The 16,211-nt window shown below is 43.2% G+C and overlaps 1 protein-coding gene across 5 annotated transcripts; it reads left to right on the top strand.

The window, feature by feature from the left end:
* The first annotated feature begins 1,084 nt into the window (after nt 1–1,084).
* Nucleotides 1,085–16,046, top strand: LOC101002098 (zinc finger protein 699). Of its 5 annotated transcripts, none has more exons than XM_003914824.5 (6): nt 1,085–1,572; nt 5,834–5,886; nt 8,456–8,582; nt 12,059–12,169; nt 12,566–12,749; nt 13,112–16,046. In XM_003914824.5, the coding sequence occupies exons 2-6, from the start codon at nt 5,839–5,841 to the stop codon at nt 14,568–14,570; spliced, it is 1,929 nt and encodes a 642-aa protein (XP_003914873.3). In that variant the 5' UTR covers nt 1,085–1,572; nt 5,834–5,838; the 3' UTR covers nt 14,571–16,046. The 5 variants fall into 5 exon arrangements, with proteins under 5 accessions (XP_003914873.3, XP_009191664.3, XP_009191661.3 ...); XM_009193397.4 differs by lacking the exon at nt 1,085–1,572 and adding an exon at nt 1,822–1,983; XM_009193400.4 differs by lacking the exon at nt 8,456–8,582.
* Nucleotides 16,047–16,211: the final 165 nt, after the last annotated feature.

Raw genomic sequence — 16,211 nt, 5'->3', positions numbered from 1 at the left:
TGTAGTCCCAGCTACTCGGGAGGCTGAGGCAGGAGAATGGCATAAACCCGGGAGGCGGAGCTTGCAGTGAGCTGAGATCCAGCCACTGCACTCCAGCCTGGGCGACAGAGCGAGACTCCATCTCAAAAAGTAAAATAAAATAAAATAAATAAATAAATAAATAAAAAATAGCTGGGTGGGGTGGTATGCGTCTATAGTCCCAGCTGCTTGGGAGGCTGAGATGGGACAATCACTTGAGCTGGGGAAGTCAAGGCTGCAATGAGCCATAGTCGTGCCACTGCACTCCAGACTGGGCGATAGATTGAGACATTGCCTCACAAAAAGAAAAAGAAATGAGTTATGCATATTAAAACAATGAAAATAAGCATAGAAAATATTTATATTTGATGTTCCAAATAATAAACTGACAGCTATCAGAATTCAGCAAGTTTCCAGGTAAAAGGTTGTATTTAAATAGTTATCAATGACTTCCCTCTATAGGAGAAGTTATCAACACAACAATGAAAGGGAAAACTGAAAGGCCCAAAAGGACTGAATGAATGGAAAGGACAGTCTGTGTCATATTAGAGTTGCAAATTAATGTGTCCTGTGTACAGGGCTGTAGCAACGTGGAGGATAGGTATAAACCCAATTGATGAGCATCCTGTATCCGTGGTGGCTGAGGACCTGAATGGGAAGCCCTAGCCTTAGCCCCATCCCTAGGCCTAGTCACTTAAGCCCCGCCCCGCCCCTAGCCCTCGTCTCCACCCACTAGGAATTTCAACCAAGGCCCCCTCCCAATCTGGTTCCACCCTTAGCCCCGCCCCTTGGCGTATTTTAAAAGCCACGCCCCTATGTCCGGTCTAGCCCCAGCTCCGCCCGTCAGGCCGAGTCATCCAAGTCCAGTCCAGGGTTCTATTTCTTCTCTGTTTACTCCCAATCATGAAGAAACTAGGATTTCTCATCCACTTGCGGCTGGAACCAGCCTTCGCGCTCCTTCGCACCCTGCTCCTCCCCGCTCCACCCCCTTCACCTCAAGTCCCGCCTCCCGGGCCCCGCCCCATACACCGTTTGCAACGCCGAAAGAGGAAGCCTAAGTGCGCTTCTGCGCATGCGCGAGTCGGCAGCCATGTCACCCTGCCACTCCGCCAGCGTCTGAAGAACATTTTTGCCTCCGTCGGCTTCCTGTCTTGCCCTGCCCCGCCCCGCCTGCACCGGGTCTGGTTCGCGGGAGACTGAGGGCTCGGCTTGAAGATCGGCGGTCTAAGGGCTGCCTCCCCGTCACTCCCTGCCCGGACCCCGCGCCCCGGGCCTCCCGCCGCTGCGGCGCCTCCTCGGAGAGCCCGGGTCAGCTGCCCCTGCGGCCGCGGCTGGTCCCAAACTCACTGAATCGGGAACTCTGGTCTGGGTCCAGAAATCGGAGTGATTCTGATGCAGGCGAGAGTTGGAGAACGAATGTCGTAGTTCATCAGCCTCCGAAAGCATCCTTTGCTCTCTTTCCAGAAACGAAGAGCATCTCTGCCATTCGGGTCTCAAGGACAAGCGCCTCAGCCTCGTTCTCTGTGAGCTGATCTGTGGATCGCGGCGAGTCGGGTGAGCACGGGGTGATATTTGCCTCGGCTCGGTCCCCTCCTGTGCCCTCTTTATGCATGAGATAGTGTCTGTGCCAGGCGCGGTGGTTCACGGCTGTAATCCCAGCCCTTTGGGCGGCCCAGGCGGGCGGATCGCTTGAGCCCAGGAGTTTGAGGCCAACCTGGGCAACATAGCAAGATCCCGTTTCTACAAAAAAAACCAACCAACCAACCAACAAAAAAACAGTAAAATAAAAGGAGCGCTCCTGTGTTCCCAGCCACTCGGGAGGCAGAGGTCGCAGTGAGCTGAGATCGCATCACTGCACTCCAGCATGGGCAACAGAGCGAGACCCTGTCTCAAAAGAAAAGATAGTATTTGGTCTCTGGATTTTATACTCTGCCTGTGGACATCAGTTTGATACATTATATTCAGGTAAAAGTGAACTGATGCTTTATGTCATTAATGATGCATTTGAATCATTTATTTATAGATTGGTTACATTTCACACAGAAAATTTGGTCATCTGTCAGTTTCAATCTTTTCCCTTTTTATTCCTTGCAGTTTCCATTTCTTTTCATTTCTTTACTGCACTTGCCAGGACCTCCAGTACAGTGTCCGACAGAATTAGCATATAATTTACATCCTTGTCTTGTTTCTGATTCCAGAAGGAATTATTCTCTCATTTCACCATTAAATAGGATGTTTGCTGTAGGTGTTTGCAGTTTTTTTTTTTTTTTTCCTTTCTTTATTCCTATTTCTTTTTAGAAAATAGGAGTCTCGCCGTGTTGCCTGGGCAGGTCTTGAACTCATGGGCTCTCTGCCTCCCAAAGTGCTGAAATTACAGGCATGAGCCACTGCACCCGGCCTGACCATGTTTTAAACCGCTGATATTTTTTTCTTTGATTAGTGGTTGTAATCAGGTTTTAGATCATTGCTGGAAAGTTGTACTACTTGCTAGAAATGTATTGATTTCCTGTGCATCTTCATATTTATTCCTTAAATTTTTTCTATATTCTCCTTATGATAGCTGTAATTATGATTCATTCTTGTTCATAATTTTTGTTGTTGTTCTTTAAGCCCTGTTGCTCTTAAAATTGCTGAGTTTGTTGCTGGCTATGGTGGTGCACATCTGTAGTCCCAGCTGGTGGGAGGCTAAGGCAGGTGGATCGCCAGAGCCTAGGAAATAAGATCAACCTGGGAACTTAAAAGAGAGTCTGTCTTAAACAATAAATTAAATAAAAAAAATTTTTTTTAAAAGCTGAATTTGTCAGTTTCATTCGTTTTTCTTTTTGCAACGGATGCTTTTTTTTTAGCTTTTCTGATTCTGTTTACTAGGTTTTAAAAAATATTATTTTCTATTTTCTTTCTAAACTTTTATGCTAGTCTTTATTCAACCTCATATATCAATAGTCTAGCCTATTAATATCATTTTTTTTTTTTTTGAGACAGAGTCTCGCTCCGTCCCCCGGGCTGGAGTGCGGTGGCGTGATCTTGGCTCACTACAACCTCGGCCTCCTGGGTTCAAACAATTCTCTGCCTCAGCCTCCCAAGTAGTGGGGATTACAGGCACCTGCCACCATGCCCGGCTAATTTTTTTGTATTTTTAGTAGAGATGGGTTTCACCATCTTGGCCAGGCTGGTCTTGAACTCCTGACCTTGTGATCCACCTGCCTTGGCCTCCCAAAGTGCTGGGGTTACAGGCATGAGCCACTGTGCCTGGTCAATACTGATTTTTTTTCCTCTGGGAGCTGATAATGCTTATAAATATATAGTAGACATACTAAACCCTCTGAAATTCCAGCATTATCTGAAACAGTTATTTTAATTTTCTGCTTCTACCCTGCCACATTACCTGTCCTGACTTGCTGAAGATAAATATGTTGTGTCTCCTTATCCCTATAATGTGCTACATTTTTTTATATAGCATGTATCTTTACCTGATGTATTTTGTTTACTTAGAGTCTTACTCCAAAATATTATAACATTCATTTACTTCAGGATTTTTCTTTTTCTTTTTTTTTTTTTTTTTTCCTATGCCTTATTCCTGGTGACTTCATGTAGTAGGGTTAGTAGGGTCAGGATAAATGTTACCTAAATAAATATGAAATGAAGGAGGTAAGGGCTATAAGGGAAGCGTCGTTGCCCAAAACATAGGCCTTAGGAGAAGGAGCTCAAAGATAGCATATTTGATTATTTATTTATTTATTTATTTTGAGACAGAGTCTGTCTCTGTCACCCAGGCTGGAGTGTAGTGGTGTGATCTTGGCTCACTGCAACCTCCGCCTCCTGAGTTCACACAATTCTCCTGCCTCAGCCTCCCGAGTAGCTGGGACTACAGCTGTGTACCACCATGCTCGGCTAATTTTTGTAGTTTTAGTAGAGATGGAGTTTTGCCATTTTGGCCAGGCTGGTCTCGAACTCCTGACCTCATGTGATCCCCCCACTTTTGCCTTCCAAAGTGCTGGGATTACAAGCAAGAGCTACCACACCCAGCATATTTCATTAGAATGCTTCATTTGTCCACTCTCCGTGGTGCCCAATAGAGTTCTAGGCTAAATCCTGGTAAAACTAGGGAATAAGGGGCTTAATAACAATTAAAATTTAAGGTATGTGTTCAGAAATGTACTCACGGGGTGTTTGGGTTTTGAAGACAAATAGGCCTGCATTCATACCCTGCCTCAGCAGCTGTCTAATGGGTTAATATTGAACATGTGGTTAATTGAGTCTTTCTAAGATAATTCTAAACTGGTTATAATAATATTTGAATTGCAGAGCTTCTGTGAGAAATAGTCTAAAATGTGGCCATTTCTTTGCAAAGTCATTCTCACATCAGGGTTGCCCGGCTGGCATATATTGTTACTAATACAGTGAAGAATGTTACAGTTTTTTTATTGGCTTTTAAAAATGCTACTTGTTCCATTGCAGTGGAGGTAACTGTTAATATTTCCTTGTTTGAAATTTGTGAAACAGCCCTGCAGATACCACATCAGGTCTGACACAGGTTAAGTATTTTTGTGTTTGTTTTTTTGAGATGGAGTCTCCCCCTGTCACCCAGGCTGGAGTGCAGTGGCGTGATCTCAGCTGGCTGCAACCTCCGCCTTCCGGGTTCAAGCGATTCTCCTGCCTCAGCCTCCTGAGTAGCTGAGATTACAGTCGCGCGTCACCATGCCCGGTTAATTTTTGAATTTTTAGTAAATACATGTTGGTCAGGCTGGTCCTGAACTCCTGACCTTGTGATCCACCCACCTCGGCCTCCCAAAGTGCTGGGATCACAGGCATGAGCCACTGCGCTTGGCCAAGTAGTCTTACTCTGCTACTCCTGTACTGTGCAGGCAAATTTAGCATGTTTGTCACAACATAGCGGCCTTCTCTACCTCCTGCATATGGAATTCAATAGGCTGATGCTCGGGCAGGCGCGGTGGCTCACGCCTGTGATCCCAACACTTTGGGAGGCCGAGGCGGGCGGATCATGAGGTCAGGAGATGGAGACCATCCTGGCTAACACGGTGAAACCCCGTCTCTACTAAAAACACGCAAAAAAATAGCCGGGCATAGTGGCGGGCGCCTGTAGTCCCAGCTACTCGGGAGGCCGAGGCAGGAGAATGACGTGAACCTGGGAGGCGGAGTTTGCAGTGAGCTGTGAGCCGTGATCGTACCACTGCACTCCAGCCTGGGTGAAAGAGGGAGACTCTGTCTCAAAAAAAAAAAAAAAAAAAAAAAAAAAAGCTGACGCTCTTTCTCAGATTTTGGGGACCCTGCAGCTCATGGGGCAGGGGTAGTGGTCTAGGGCTGAGCAGCAAAGCCTGTTAGCCCGCCAAGTGGTGCAGAAGTAAGAAATATTGGGAGTGGAACTCCCAGAAGCCTGGCGTATAAATCAGTGCTTTCTTGAATTTGAGACAGGGAGTGTTTATTCTTGTTGTGGAAGATACTCCTGGATACATTTTATACTTTTTGTTATCATGGGCAAATATACAACCAGACTTTTCTAGTCTTCAGTTAACTTACAAAATAGCACTCTTAACCTCTTCTTTATGATCAGCAAGAACCAGAGCACTGTTTTCTATCTCTAGGGGGACGTGAGGTTGTTCTACTTTCCCACAAGAGCAGCGTATATTTGCGTGTGTGTGTGTGTGTGTCTGTGTGTGTGTTGAGGGGAGTTGTTACTTATAATTGATGGGCTGCAACATCTAGGTTCATGAGTGTGGGAATTTTGGGGAAGTCTGGCTTCTCATGTTATCTTCTTTACTTTTAACTTCTCAATATCCTGCTTTTCTTCATGAAGGGGACATGGAGGAAGAAAGAACAACTGTTGAATTACAGAAAAATAGCATACAGGTAAGTAAAAGGTAATAATTGTCCAAAAGAATATTTCCATTGCACCAGGTCTCCCTCAGTGTTTTAGAGCACAAGTCAGCGTTCTGTTTCTATATTGGATCACATAGTATTTTAGGCACTGAAGGCCATAGTGTTTCTTTTTTTTTTCCACACAGAGTCTCGCTCTGTCGCCAGGCTGGAGTGCAGTGGCACCATCTCGGCTCACTGTAGCCTCCAACTCCCTGGTTCAACCAATTATCCTGCCTCAGCCTCCCAAGTAGCTGGGACTACAGCCATGTGCCACCACTCCTGGCTAACTTTGTATTTTTAGTAGAGATGGGGTTTCACCATGTTGGCCAGGATGGTCCTGACCTTGTGATCTGCCTGGCTCAGCCTCCCAAAGTGTTGGGATTACAGGCGTGAGCCGCTGTGTCTGACTGGCCATAGTGTTTCTATTGCAGTTCAGCTTTACCATTTTAGTGCAAAAGCAGCCATAGACAGTAAACACACGTTTTATTGTGTTCCAATAAAACTTTATTTATGCATTGAAATGGCAGCTTGGATATAGTCCATGTGCCATAGTTTGTTGACTACTGGCCTAGAATACAAGGAAGTATGACCAGCTGTGGGCCTCACTTCAAAGTTGTGCTTGTGCAGGCTCCTGGGCCTCTCAGGTTTGTGAGAGGGGGAAAAAATGAAAAGCTTCTATTCTCTCAGTGTATTTTTATTCATTAAAAACCCATCTAGATTTGACCCTGTGTTTAATGTTGTAGTGATTGCTATGGTGGGAACGAAGTAACAGGTGAAGTTATTTCTGTAGTAAGGAATTGATGATGTCAATGTGGAAACTATTTCATTTCCAGAGCATTTCTCTCATTTCTTCAATATGCTCTGGACTTTTCTAGGCCATCGTAAGACTGGCATTGGTCACCATCTATGATGTTGTGAAATACATATTTGGGGCTGGGCACGGTGGCTCACACCTGTAATCTCAGCACTTTGGGAGGCTGAGGTGGGTGGATTGCCTGAGGTCAGGAGTTTGAGACCAGTTTGGCCAACATGGTGAAACCTTGTCTCTACTGAAAATACCAAAAAAAAAAAAGAAAAAAAAAATAGCTGGGCATGGTGGCATGTGCCTGTAATCCCAGCTACTTGGGAGGCTGAGGCAGGGGAATTGCTTGAACCAGGGAGGTGGAGGTTGCAATAAGCTGAGATGGTGCCACTGCACTCCAGCCTGGGCGACAGAGCAAGACTCCGTCTCAAAAAGAAAAGAAAACAATTTGGTTTTCATCCTGTTTCCTAGCACAGAGTTCCTAAAAACCCTTGTAATCTCTGGAGCAATAAGAGGGTCTTTTGTGTGCTCATGAGATGGTTGGGGTCTGGAAGCCCCTAGAGAGCCTCAGAATGGGGGCTGGTTCAGAAAGACGCAGGCAAGATCAGAGGATTGGGACTTAAGTCAGCCATGCCTATGATGGAGCCTCCTTAAAAACCCAAAGGACTGGCTTGAGGAGCTCGTGGATAGCTGGATGTGTGGTGGTTCCTGGAGGGTGGCATGCCAGGAGAGGGCATGGAATCTCTGCGCCACTTCCCACCATACCTTGGCCTGTCCATCTTTTCATCTGGCTGTTTTATCTGTGTACTTTGTAATGTCCTTGGTGATAAACCAATAAACATGTTTCCCTGAGTTCTGTGAGTTGTTCCAGCATATTAATCAAACTCAAGGAGAGGGCAGTAGGAGCCCTGATTTTAGCCAGTCAGAAGTAAAATTGACAGCCTTTTAACTTGGGATTGGCATCTGAAGTGGGAGGCAGTTTAGTGGGACCTCGTGTGGAATCTCCAACCTGTGGAATCTCCAGGTAGATAGTATCAGAAGCAAATGGTAGGATACCCAGCTGGTGTCCACTGGGGAATTGCTTGGTGTGTGTGGAAAATGTCCCCCACACATCTGGTGTCAGAAGTGTGCTGTACAGTATTGAGTGACTATGTAAAAGGGTGGGAAAAACACTTTCTTTTTTCCTAGCTCATTGGCATCAAATTGTGGGGAGATAAATTTAGTGGGGTTTTTTTGTTTTTGTTTTGGTTTTGGTTTTTGTCCAGGCTAGAGTGCAGTGGCATGGTCATGCTCATTGCAGCCTCAACCTCGCGGCTCAAGCAATCCTCCCACCCACCTCAGCCTCCGGAGTAGATGCCACCATAGGCACACGCCACCACGCCCAGCTGTTTTTTAAAAAAAATTTTGGTAGAGACTGATTCTCACCATGTTCTGTTGCCTAGGCTGGTCTTGAACTCCTGGGCTCACGTAGTCCTTCTGCTTTGGCCCCCCAAAGTGCTGGGATTATAGGCTTCACCCGATTTGCCTGGCAATTTAGTATTTTAGAAGTGTTAAATCTACAAGCCAGGATTTGATCAGTGATGAATTATGTATAGATCGAAAGAGAGATTTGTTGACTGAGTCCTAGAGTAGATGCTGGGATCTTCTGAACTTCCTATGAAATGACTCTCATTTCCTCGATGTTGTCAGCCTCATCTGTCCTCTTGTACACACTGGAGGAATTGTACCTTTCTGAATAGAATTTGTGGTATGTTTTAGGACTCAGTAGTCTTTGAGGATGTGGCTGTGGACTTTACCCAGGAAGAATGGGCTTTGCTGGATCTTGCTCAGAGGAACCTCTACAGAGAGGTGATGCTGGAAAACTTCCAGAACCTGGCCTCACTAGGTAAGAATGGCAAGATTCTTTCATACAGTTGTTTAGAAAGTTATTTTATCTCACTAAATTGACTTTATTCTAGAATTTGGGCTGAGGAATGGGAAGACATTGATAAATAAGACAGATATGGTCACTGACCCCAAGGAACTTACAGTCTAGTGGCTTACCTATGAAAATAAACACCTGGGCCGGGCGCGGTGGCTCACGCCTGTAATCCCAGCACTTTGGGAGGTCGAGGTGGGCAGATCACCTGAGGTCGGGAGTTCGAGACCAGCCTGAGCAACATGGAGAAACCCCATCTCTACTAAGAATACAAAATTAGCCAGGCGTGGTGGCACATGCCTGTAATCCCAGCTACTTGAGAGGCTGAGGCAGGAAAATCGCTTGAACCCAGGAGGCGGAGGTTGTGGTGAGCCAAGATCATACCATTGCACTTCAGCCTGGGCAACAAGAGTGAAACTCCATCTCAAAAAAAAAAAAAAGAAAGAAAGAAAATAAACATCTATATATTGAACTGATGCTTTTTTTTTGTGGTTGAAAGCCTTGAGGTTTATTAAGTATCGAAAGTGTGGATATAAACCTCAGCAATCACTATAGGACACAGGGAGGAGGTTTGCAGTTTGGACATTTTGAGGATTTTACTGCTATCTATGTCCTTTACCCAAAGACTACCAGAACACACCTATAGTTAAACAAGTTGGGTTTATTTTGCAGTGCAGCAAGCAAGAATACATGTCTCTTGCATGTCCTAGTAACAGGAGGTTAGAAAAGACCTATTATAGGATTTGTGCTTCAGTTGAGTGATTTGGGGGTGGGTCTAGGGAAGCAGGCTGTATTAGTTTCCTAGACCTTCTGTAACAGGGTATCACACACTGGTGGCTAAAAACAATGGAAATTTGTTCCTTCACAGCATTTCCGGAGGCTGGGTTTCTGAAATCAAGGGATCAGCAGGGCCATGTTCTCTCTGAAGGCTCTGGGGGAAAGATTCCCTTTCTCTTCCTGTCTTCTGGTGATTGCTGGCAATCATTGGCATTCTGTGACTTATAGATGCATCATTCCATTCTCTGCCTTCATCTTCTTCCCTAAGTTTAAGGAAGAGACTTAGATTTCTAAGTCTGATGAAGCTACATTGACACATCATCATTGCCCAGAGTCCATCATTTACATTAGGGTTCACCCTTGGTATTGTACATTCTGTGGGTTTGGAAGAATATATAATGACATGTATCCACCATTATAATATCATACAAAATAGTTTCACTGCTGTAAAAATCCTCTGTGCTCTAATCCCTCCTTCCCTCCCTCTTAAATCTTGGCAACCACTGATCTTACTGTCTCCATAATGTTGTTGCCTTTTGCAAAATGTCATAGAGTTGGAATCATGCAGTATGGAGCCTTTTCAGATTGACTTCTTTCACTTAGCAATATACATTTAAGATTCCTCCATGTCTTTTCATGGCTTGAGAGCTCATTGCTTTGTACTGCTAATACTCTATTGTCTGGATGTACCACCGTTTATCCATTGACCTACTGAAGGACTTCTTGGTTGCTTACACGTTTTGGTAGTTATAAATAAAGCTACTGTGAACATTGGTGTGCAGGTTTTTATGTGGACATAAGTTTTCAACTCCTTTGGGTAAAAGGAGTGCAATTCAGTTGCTGGATTTTATGGTAAGAGGATGTTTAATTTTATAAGAAACTGCCAAACTGTCTTCCAAAGTGGCTCTACCATCTTGCATTCCAACCGGCAATGAATGAGAGTTCCTGTTGCTCCTCATCCTCACCAGCATTTGTTGAATGTTCAGGATTTTGGCCATTCTAATAGGTGTGTAGTGGTGCCTTGTTTTAATTTGCATTTCCCTGATGACTTATGATGTTGATCATCTTTTCATATGCTTATTTGCCATCTGTATATGTTCTTTGGTGAGGTGTCTGTAAAGGTCTTTGGCTTTTTTTTTTTTTTTTAAATGTTGAGTTTTAAGAGTTCTCTGAATATATGTATTTTTTTCTGCATGAAATCGGATACTGTCTTCATATATTTTTGATAACAGTTCCTTCTCAGATATGTTTTTTGCAAATATTTTCTCCCAGGCTGTGGCTTATCTTTCCGTTCTCTTGACATTGTCTTTCGGAGGGCAGAAATTTTTAATGTTCATGAAGTTCAGTTATTGATTCTTTGTTTTATGGATCATGCTTTAGCATTATATCTAAAATATCATTGCCAGGGTGTGGTGGCACACACTGGTAGTTCCAGTTACTTGGGAGGTGGAGGCTGGAGGCTCACTTGAGTCCAGGAGTTTGAGGCTGCAGTGAGCTTTGATCACACCACTACTATAGCCTGGGTGATAAAGTGAGACCCTGTCTCTTAAAAAAAATTAAAAATGTCATTGCCAAACAGAAAGTCATCTAGATTTTTCTCCTGTTATCTTCTAGGAGTTTTCTAGCTTTGCATTTTACAGTGAGGTCTGTGACCCATTTAGAGTTAACTTTTGTGAAGGATCTAAGGCCCGTGTCTAGATTTATTTTTTTGCTTGGGGATGTCCAGTTGTTCCAGTACTATCTTTTCTCCATTGTATTGCCTTTGCTATTTTGTCAAGGTAAGCTGACTGTATCGGCGTGGCTCTGTTTCTGAATCCACTGTGCTTTTCCATTGATCAATTTGAACATAAATTTTGGGGGGACGTTGTTCAGCCTAGTGACACAGGGCAGTCATTTTAGATTGGTTGCTGACAGAAAGTGAATAGTATTGCTGGTTGCTGACAGTATTATTCAGTAATACTCCATTATTGAGTATGTTGTGGGTGGCATAAAGTCTTTAGCCAAAATTTTGAGGTAACCTTGTTTTGTTTCATTTTATCATGATTTCAGAGTAACTTTATCCAAGATTAGTATTTTGTGAGATTATTTATATTTAATAGGAGAACAAAATGTCCCAGCTGTGACTGTCTGACCAGCTTGGAATGATACTGAGGTTTAGGTGTGAACATTAGATCAGTTCTATATGTCAGAGGCTGCTTCCTCCTGCCACCTCTCCTTTTTTTTTTTTTTTTTTTTTTTGAGATGGAGTCTCGCTCTGTCGCCCGGGCTAGAGTACAGTGGCACAATCTCGGCTCACTGCAACCTCCGCCTTCCAGGTTCAAGCAGTTCTCCTGCCTCAGATTCCTGAGTAGCTTGGATTATAGGCGTGCTCCACCACACCCTGCTAATTTTGTATTTTTAGTAGAGATGGGGTTTCACCATGTTGGTCAGGCTGGTCTTGAACCCCTGGCCTTGTGATCCACCTGCCTCGGCCTCGCAAAGTGCTGGGATTACAGGCATGAGCCACTGCGCCTGGCCTGTCACCTCTCCTTTAAAAAAAAAAAATTGACATTGTGTTGCAGTTAAACTCACAGAATATCAGAAGACTAAAGTTTTGTTTCTGTCTCATGGAAATGTTTGTGATTCTTCATTATTTTCCCTTGTGATATGCCTTTCTGCTTGTGCAGGGTATCTGCTACACACACCCCATCTGATCTGCCAGTGGGAACAAGAGGAGGACCTGCAGACAGTGAAGAGAGAACTTATCCAGGTCATCTTTATGGGAGAGCACCAGGAAGGCAAGAATCTTTAGGAGAAACTGCTTTGGTTGGGGAAAAAATGTCAACTTAAAATCAAAAACAAAAACAAACTTTGTTTTATATGAGGAAGCTCATCGTCCACAGATATCTCAGATGACTATTTTGACTTTTTATCAGTCCTGTCACATTTTCCTTGTTCTTGGCAAAGACCTTCCACGTTTCCTCTTTGTAAGGTAGCATTTGGTCATGTGCATTCTATCCAATTTCTGTTTTGTTCTCCTAATACTAGCTTAGTTATGTTAGTTTCAATCTTCGTAGAATTATTTCTTAATTGCTTACCATTTTGACCCTTGCGCCTATTAATGCCAAAGTCCTGAAAAAGCCACTCTGCAAAAAGTCCTTTGCTCACAGAAGCTTTCACTTTTTCTGTTTCAGGTTTTGAGACTCAACTTAAAACTAATGAATCAGTTGCTCCACAAGATATTTGTGGAGAAAAAATATCCAATGAACAAAAAATAGTAAGATTCAAAAGGAATGATTCCTGGTTCTCCAGTTTACATGAAAACCAGGAGTCCTGTGGTATTGATGATCAGAACAAAAGCCATGAGAGACATTTGAGGTGAGTGCCATTCGTGAGAAAGAGAAAGTGTCTCAGGAGAGAATCTCAAAGTCATGAAATTTAAGAAGTATGTATATATTAACAAGCCTAGGTCAAAGATTGTGGTTTGAGAAAGAATTTTCATGAATTAATTTTTTTCCACAAATGAGACAGAGATTTTGAATGTTTGACACATACTTCAGTTGTAAACAGTTATCAGAAAAATCCCAGGAGTCAATAACTGGGTGGGTGACGGTATTGGCTATGGTAGAACTCTCTGTGAGAACTTTCAGCTTATAACTTGACAGAAGGGCAGAAAACATACACATTCACTGAAATTGGTAGACATTTCTTACTAATAATGTGTCTTTTATTTTTAAAAGAAATCATATGGTAGAGAATATCTATGAATGTTGTGAAGAAAATCAAGATGGACAGACTTTCAGCCAAGTTCCAAATCTTGATTCACTCAAGAGAAACACTGAAGTAAAATCCTATGAATGCCATGAGTGTGGAAAGGCCTTCGTGGATCATTCATCCCTTAAGAATCACATCAAGTCTCATACTGGAAGCAAACCCTATCAGTGCAAGGAATGTGGGAAGGCCTTCCATTTTCTTGCTTGTTTCAAGAAGCATATGAAAACCCCCACTGAGGAGAAGCCCTACGAATGTAAGGAATGTACCAAGGCCTTCAGTTGTTCCTCATTCTTTAGGGCACATATGAAGATTCACGTCGGAAAGACAAACTATGAATGTAAGGAATGTGGGAAAGCTTTTAGTTGTTCCTCATCGCTCACAGAACACAAAAGAATTCATAGTGGAGATAAGCCTTATGAATGTAGGGAATGTGGGAAGGCCTTCAGTTGTTCCTCCTCACTCTCCAAACACAAAAGAATTCACAGTGGAGATAAGCCATATGAATGTAAAGAATGTGGGAAGGCCTTTAGCTCTTCCTCTCACCTTATAATACATATAAGAATTCACACTGGAGAGAAGCCTTATGAATGTAAAGAGTGTGGGAAGGCCTTCAGCGAGTCCTCAAAACTCACTGTACATGTGAGGACACATACTGGAGAGAAACCCTACAAATGTAAGGAATGTGGGAAAGCCTACAATTGCCCCTCCTCCTTAAGTATCCATATAAGAAAACACACTGGAGAAAAACCCTATGAATGTCTGGAATGTGGAAAGGCCTTCTACCTCCCCACTTCCCTTAATACACATGTGAAAAATCAAAGTCGAGAGAAACCCTATGAATGTAAGGAATGTGGGAAGGCCTTTAGTTGTCCCTCGTCCTTTAGAGCACATGTGAGAGACCACACTGGAAAGATACAGTATGAATGTAAGGAGTGTGGGAAGACCTTTAGTCGTTCCTCGTCCCTCACCGAACACCTAAGAACTCACAGTGGAGAGAAGCCGTATGAATGTAAGGAATGTGGGAAAGCCTTTATTAGTTCCTCCCACCTTACAGTACATATCAGAACTCACACTGGAGAGAAACCCTATGAATGTAAGAAATGTGGGAAAGCCTTTATTTATCCCTCAGCCCTTAGGATCCACATGAGAACGCACACTGGGGAAAAACCCTATGAATGTAAGGAATGCGGGAAAGCATTTCGTCATTCTTCATACCTTACTGTACATGCAAGAATGCACACTGGAGAGAAACCCTTTGAATGTCTGGAATGTGGAAAGGCCTTCAGTTGTCCCTCATCCTTTCGAAGGCATGTGAGAAGCCACACTGGAGAGAAGCCCTATGAATGTAAAGAATGTGGGAAAGCCTTTGTTTGTCCTGCCTACTTTCGAAGACATGTGAAAACTCACACTAGAGAAAACATATAAATGTAAGGAATATGGGAATGTCTGCAAAGCTTCAGATCCTAGGCAACTTGTGAGATCTCATACTGTGGAGACACCATATGAATGTAAGAAAGTAGGAAATTGTTGCTCATCGTTTTGAAGATTTGAGGACACTTCAGAGAAACCCTGTGTATGTAAATCATGTACTGAAAACTTTATGAACATTGCTTATTATGTATAAGAAAATTCATACTAGAAATGAAGATCAGTGCCTCATCCTTAAAGTAGACTGCTAGCTCTTTGATTACCAGTGTTTTCTGATAGGAACATTTAAGGTGATAAATTTACCTTTTCAGCTCCAGCCACATACCTTTTAGTATGAAGTGCTTTAATTTTGGTTCTGATGTAAATATGATTTCCATGACAAAATCTTTTGGATCCATGGAGGATGTGAAAAAATTTTTCTGTATAGGCAGGAGTGGTCTTTTTTTAAAAAGTGGTTTCTAATTTATGTTCATCATTCTTTAAATGGGTAGTCACTATAATATTGACACTTTGGTTTTTGTTGATGCTTTGTTTTTAGTCTACATGGTGGATAGTAGAACTTGCCCACTCAATATTTTTCTTCCTATTCTTTTTCCTAAGAGAGACGTTAGAGTTTCTGAGATGATCAGTTTTTACTGTTTAAAGCTTTTATTGTCTAGTGAGTAATTTCAGCAGAAATTAATTTAATATACTATTTTTATATTTTATTCTTTGTCCTTGCTCATGGCTGGGAATTGGATTCAGTGTTTTGAGTGTAAAAATTGTATTACATTAACTACATTTCCCAAAATCACTGTTTTCTCCAGTTCTAGGTTAGACTTGTCTAATATAAGAGTTTGATGAGATTTGGAAGGCATAAGGGAAGAAAAAGCCATTATGCTATGTTTAGTGGGGCCATCAGACAGGGAGACAGATGTATAAAGGCCTGGTGACCTCTAGTTTTCAGCTCATTTTTTGGATTGTTGGACTCATTGATCAATATTTGCTCAAAACTGAATGTTATAGCCGGGCATGATGGTGCATGCCTGTGGTCACAGCTACTCAGGAGGCTGAGGCAGGAGGATCACTTGAGCCCAGGAGTTTGAGGCTGCAGTTAACTATGATCATGCCACTGCACTCTAACTTGAGTGACAGAGTGAGACCCTTTCTCAAAAACAAAACAAAACAAAAAACCAAACATTAAATGCTTGCTTGACTTCAGTGTCCTCCAAGGCAGCACCTCTACAGCTATCACCATATACAACTTCTTGGATTTTCTGGCAAGCTCTGGCATTGCCATTTTGCTTGTGTTGCAGTCTGTCTTACACAGTCCAGTCGCATCATGTCACGCTATTCATGGGGAAAGATAGTTTTGCAAGTCTCAAAAGCAAGAGCTGGCCGGGCGTGGTAGCTCACGCCTGTAATCCCAACACTTAGGGAGGCCAAGGCGGGCGGATCACGAGGTCAGGAGATCGAGATCATCCTGACTAACACAGTGAAACCCCATCTCTACTAAAAATACAAAAAATTAGCTGGGCGTGGTGACGGGCGCCTGTAGTCCCAGTTACTCGGGAAGCTGAGGCAGGAGAGTGGCGTGAACCCAGGAGGCAGAGCTTGCAGTGAGCCGAGATCACGCCACTGCACTCCAGCCTGGGCAAC

This window comes from Papio anubis, unplaced genomic scaffold (assembly GCF_008728515.1).
Source record: "Papio anubis isolate 15944 unplaced genomic scaffold, Panubis1.0 scaffold704, whole genome shotgun sequence".
NCBI lineage: Eukaryota > Metazoa > Chordata > Mammalia > Primates > Cercopithecidae > Papio > Papio anubis.
This window is presented reverse-complemented; position numbering and strand designations above follow the sequence as displayed.